The 5,000-nt window shown below is 44.6% G+C and overlaps 1 protein-coding gene across 1 annotated transcript in view; it reads left to right on the forward strand.

The window, feature by feature from the left end:
- ptpro (protein tyrosine phosphatase receptor type O) overlaps positions 1 to 5,000 on the forward strand; it is a 139,753-nt gene that overhangs the window by 100,418 nt on the left and 34,335 nt on the right. Inside the window, exons 12-13 of the mRNA XM_063217235.1 lie at positions 96 to 207; positions 1,348 to 1,511. Of these exons, the coding sequence (XP_063073305.1) occupies positions 96 to 207; positions 1,348 to 1,511 (276 nt within the window). The remainder of the gene's footprint in view (positions 1 to 95; positions 208 to 1,347; positions 1,512 to 5,000) is intronic.

Raw genomic sequence — 5,000 nt, forward strand, 5'->3', positions numbered from 1 at the left:
AGATTTGAAAGTCGATGACAATCAGGCTAGTCAATGTGTTGAACAAGTGGCAATGTCACCCTAAAGGTGCCATTCTCTTCCCCCTCGCCCCACAGAGAGTGACCGACCTCCTGCCTGCCTGGTACTACAACTTCCGAGTTACCATGGTGACGTGGGGTGACCCCCAGCTCAACTGTTGTGACAGCTCCACTGTCAACTTCGTCACAGGTACAGTAACTAATGTCACACCTCACACCGGTAACACTTTAGAATAAGTACCTATAAAAACCTTTATAAGCACTTTATAAATAGCAAGCTAATTGTCAACAAAATGTTTGCAAATGTTTATAAAAGGGCAAGAAATACTGTGTTAACACACTAGACACAGCACAGTCGCATCGGTCCTGGAAGTTTCTCCTCCAAAGACCAGAAGGCATGAAACCACATAAAACTCACACTGTAGAAGTTGATTCCCACCCCACTGTGCCTTTCTTAGTTTGGTTCTTACTAATTTACAAACATTTTTAAATGCTTTGTTAAATGTTAATTATTATTAAATGTTAATAATGTGTTTATAACGCGTTTTTGGGTAATTATTCTAAAGTATCACCAACGTTGTCATAAGTCATGCCACCTTTGTCACTACACCTTTGTCACAGGTTAAGCCCTGAGCAGTTAAGGTCACTCTGAATGGAAATAGGGTTCAGAGACAAAAATGGTTTGGAGTTTAGTTTGCCTTTTTGCTGAGATGAGGAGACTATCTCTTTCTATGTCTATCTCTGCTCATTTGCGATTCTACACTATCAGAGTTTCTTCATGACAAGCTTTTATTGAGACCAGTTACTATATCTGTTGCACTTATGCAAATGTTCCTCTCTCAATGGATGCCTGAGTGTTTCACTAGCCAAGCATATTATTCATTTATTTTAAAAAGGATTTAATTTGCTAACTGCAGTTTAACATTAATGGACTTCATCAGAATTGTAGCAATAGCAAGCATGCATGCAATTAATAGTGTCAAAGAATGAGTGGAAAATGACAAAGAAATGAAGATGAAGACTCTTCAATAAATGATTGTGAAAGGCAATTAAAGGAGAAGTACATCTCTATCTTATTCTCTTTTTTCTACATGATCTGTTTTTCTCTCTCTCTCTCTCTCTCTCTCTCTCTCTCTCTCTCTCTCTCTCTCTCTCTCTCTGTGTGTGTGCCTCTGATTATGATTATTTCTCTCTTTCTTTCCTTCTTTCTCTCTCTCTCTCTCTCTCTCTTTTTCTCTCTCTCTCTCTCTCTCTCTCTCTCTCTCTCTCTCTCTCTCTCTCTCTCTCTCTCTCTCTCTCTCTCTCTCTCTCTCTCTCTCTCTCTCCTCAGCTCCGGAGGCGCCCCACATCTCCTCAGTGGAGTACTCCCATGGGCAGCTGTATGTGCGCTGGACCTACGGGGACCTGTTCACCGACCTCTCCCACTCCCGCGTGCTGCACTGGCAGGTGGTGGCCGAGGGCAAGAAGGGCGCCCGCAAACGCTTCTCCACCGACGTGAGTTAACCCATTTTAGCCTGGAGCGACATATAGGTCTACGCTGCATTCAGCATCTTGAGATTTGAGGGGTTTTTTAATTAAAAAAGTGGGTATGTTAGAGCTGAATGAACACATTGCAATGCAAAATGAGGGTCCTAGCTTTTAAATGCAACTTATGTCGTGTTTTTATGTGTTTCACAAGCTGAGATATTTAGGTTTTAATAGGCAGAGGGCATCTTTACCTAAAAAGGGCTTAGGCTAACATGGGTCAATGGTGTAATGTGGTAGCCAGGCTTACGCCCTCCTAGTGACGCAACACCTTCAGCGCTGCAACTAGTCAGGTCAGGAGTAATACAACATCTTTCTGAGCTCCACTTTGTCGGGAAGCAATCAACTTTTGAGCAGCTCCAACGGCCCTGGATAGAGGCGTATTCAAGGCAGTGACGTGATTTAAGTAGAGACGTTCTATTGGGACTTCGAAGAATGTTTGGTTTAAACTTCGGCACAGCCTTTCCTTGCCTCGACCCATAGCAAACCAAAGGAGGCGGGTTAACCAGGCCGTTTGGAAACGTTACTTGTTATTTTCTTGGTCAGACCAGAATCTCGGTACGAGATTTGAAAGTTGATGATAATCAGGCTAGTAATGTGGTGTAATGTTAGGGTTGGATTGTAGATCACAGGGTTGGTTGCAGGTTCAATCCCCACCCCACTTTGCTCGAGGGACTGTGACCCTGTACCCTGTACCTAAATAACTTGAAGTCGCTTTGGATAAAAGGGTCAGTTAAGTGTTAACGTAGTGTAGAGTTAACACACACACACGCACACACATACACATATAGCACTAGTTCGCCACTCATGGCTCGAGGTCGCAACCTTCCAGCCAACACTCCAGTTTGGAATGGGAGGCACAGTACGATACCACTGAGCTAAAGGTCCAGACCGGTATATAAATTCACACACTTCATTAGGCACACCTTGCTAGTAACCGATTGGCACTCAGGTAGGCTGTGGTGTTGCAACAAAGCTCAGTTTGTACTAAGGGGCCTTAGGTGTGCTAAGACAATATCCCCCCACAACATTAGACCACCAGCCTGAAGCGTTGATACAAGGCAGGACGAATCCATGTTTTCATGTTGTTGACATATGTATATAACAGTATAACAGCATGAGATCAGATTTCTTAATATCGAATCTAATTCTAAAGCTTATGTTGCAGAGAGCTGCTGTATGTTCACCCAGCCTGGCTGTGGTGGTGATGTGCCTATCAGTGGAACCTCTAGCTGTAAGATGAGCTTTCCCCTCCACTAGACACAAGCATCTAGCACTGGGATCAGCAGACGTGCTATTATCAATCTCTCCTTACCCACCGTGTCTATCACAGTCTCTATCAGCCACTATCCCCACTACAGTTAACTCAACTTACAAACGTAGCCTCTTACTGCAGATGGGGTCGCCGCCGTGGGGTGGCCTATTCACTATTTGCTGAAAATACTCAACTACATCATAACAACATTGCTTTGACAGTGCCGAGAGCCTTAAGTAACAGATTAAGACATAGACATTACAATTTTGGTGACAGTAATGTTATAACAAATGTGCTGCACTAAAGGGTTAAGGCAACAGGACAAAACTTTTGTTTTACAGTGGACCAACACTCCCTTCCTCCCCATACCTTCCCCAGCCACTGTCCACCTCCCTCCTCCTCTCCCTATACTCAGCACCTTTGTTCCCATCTTCCTCCTAGCCCTTCCCTCCTACCTCTGCAATCTCCCAGCCGCCCCCTAATCATCCACACCACCTCCCACTCCCAGCAGCACTGCCACCTCCATCAGTAGCGGTGGGTGGAAATTTTGATTAGGGAAGCACAATACAGAATAGTGCAGGTGACGTCAGCATAATAAGAGGTGATAGGCATGGATTTCAGTTCTTGCCTATTTAATAGGCCATGATGAGGTTTGCAGCAAGTGAAACAAAGGGACACAAGCTTGCTCCACAAAAAAATCCCAAACTGTTTTGAGATGTGCACGATGCTGGGGGTCACTAGAGAATGCACAGGTTGCATAGTCTAAAACCTCGGATATGCTCTCAGATACGGCTACCAACCATTCCAGTGCAAGTCCATCACCACAAAACCGGAGACCTTTTGTAACCTAACAGACAAGCGTCACAAAATAGTGAGAGATTCCCATCAGCCCAGCCCTCTGCACGAAAGAAGAGAATAATAACTTAAACAACAACAAATGCGCTGTCTTTCTCCACCTTGCTTGTTGTCACACGCGCCCTACTGTATTCGTGATGACGGCCAGGAAATATTGCGCAATACTGAGGAAACCATCAAAGCATTGAGTGGGCCTCGGGTGCTAGCGTCAGTGCATCTGCCACGAATGACTTTATCCAGCATTGACCACAACAACAGCCAATAAGACGTCCTTGATTACAGCACAACACCTCTATCACCTCTCTTTTCTACAACCGACAGTGGGCTACGCTGCGCACAACAAAAGCACCATCTGTAACTTTAGGACAACATAATTTGCCATCACCGCATTGAACATCGAGGCACTCGGCGGTGCTATTACATGTAGTAAGCTAAACATGACTTACCCACCAGTTGCCTCTCGAGAGCACTCTCCGAATTAGGTTCATCAAATCATCAAATCGCCTATCCAATTCCTTTGCAAATCATAGATTGTATGGTCCAAATACTGTCCCTGTAGGAATCCCAACACCGATCTCAAGAAATGTTCTCTTTCGCTCTCCATGGTGTCAATATAAAACTCTGTACAGTCCGTGAATGAGACTGAAGAACAGCGCGGGTAAAGTGTAATCTCTCTTACAACAAAATACTTATTTGATATTGGTGGTCAACAGCTTTAGGGCGGGTTTATTATAGCCAACCTCCAATCACTACGAGAAAGCCAGGAGAAGCACATCCGTCTAACATTTACCCAGGAAGTTTTTCAATACAATGCACAGCATTACAGCCGCACTCTGATTGGCCAATGCTCCTCAATGTTTTATCAATCGGCGGCAAGAGCTCAGGTGAAGCAACAAGCTGTTGCTGTATGCATGCTTCCCCTCATACACGGCAGTAGCCGAACTAAAAGACTGCTCGTCGCCATGGTTACTCCTCAAACAAAATCTTGCACTCGTGGGGGAATGTGGTAGAAATCATAGCCTAGATGTTAAAATAAATGCAATTTTAACCCGCCCCTGGTTAAAATTAAATGTAGCATTCATGAAAATACAGTATATAGAATCTTGACAATATTGATCAATAAATATGGTTCGTTTTTGAGCTGAGTTCCAGTAGGCTGTGCTTCCCCTAGCTTCCAATAGGAGTCGCCACTGACCTCCATCCTATCTCCCCATTCCATCCCATCCTCACCCTCACCCTCCACCTCCTACCTCTCCCTCTGTAGACATCTCTTATCTTTTTTCCGGGCCTGATCTGATGCCGCTGTTAGCTGCTCTCCTCATTTGGCAGCACACAAGAGTGGATCCTAA

This window comes from Engraulis encrasicolus, chromosome 15 (assembly GCF_034702125.1).
Source record: "Engraulis encrasicolus isolate BLACKSEA-1 chromosome 15, IST_EnEncr_1.0, whole genome shotgun sequence".
NCBI lineage: Eukaryota > Metazoa > Chordata > Actinopteri > Clupeiformes > Engraulidae > Engraulis > Engraulis encrasicolus.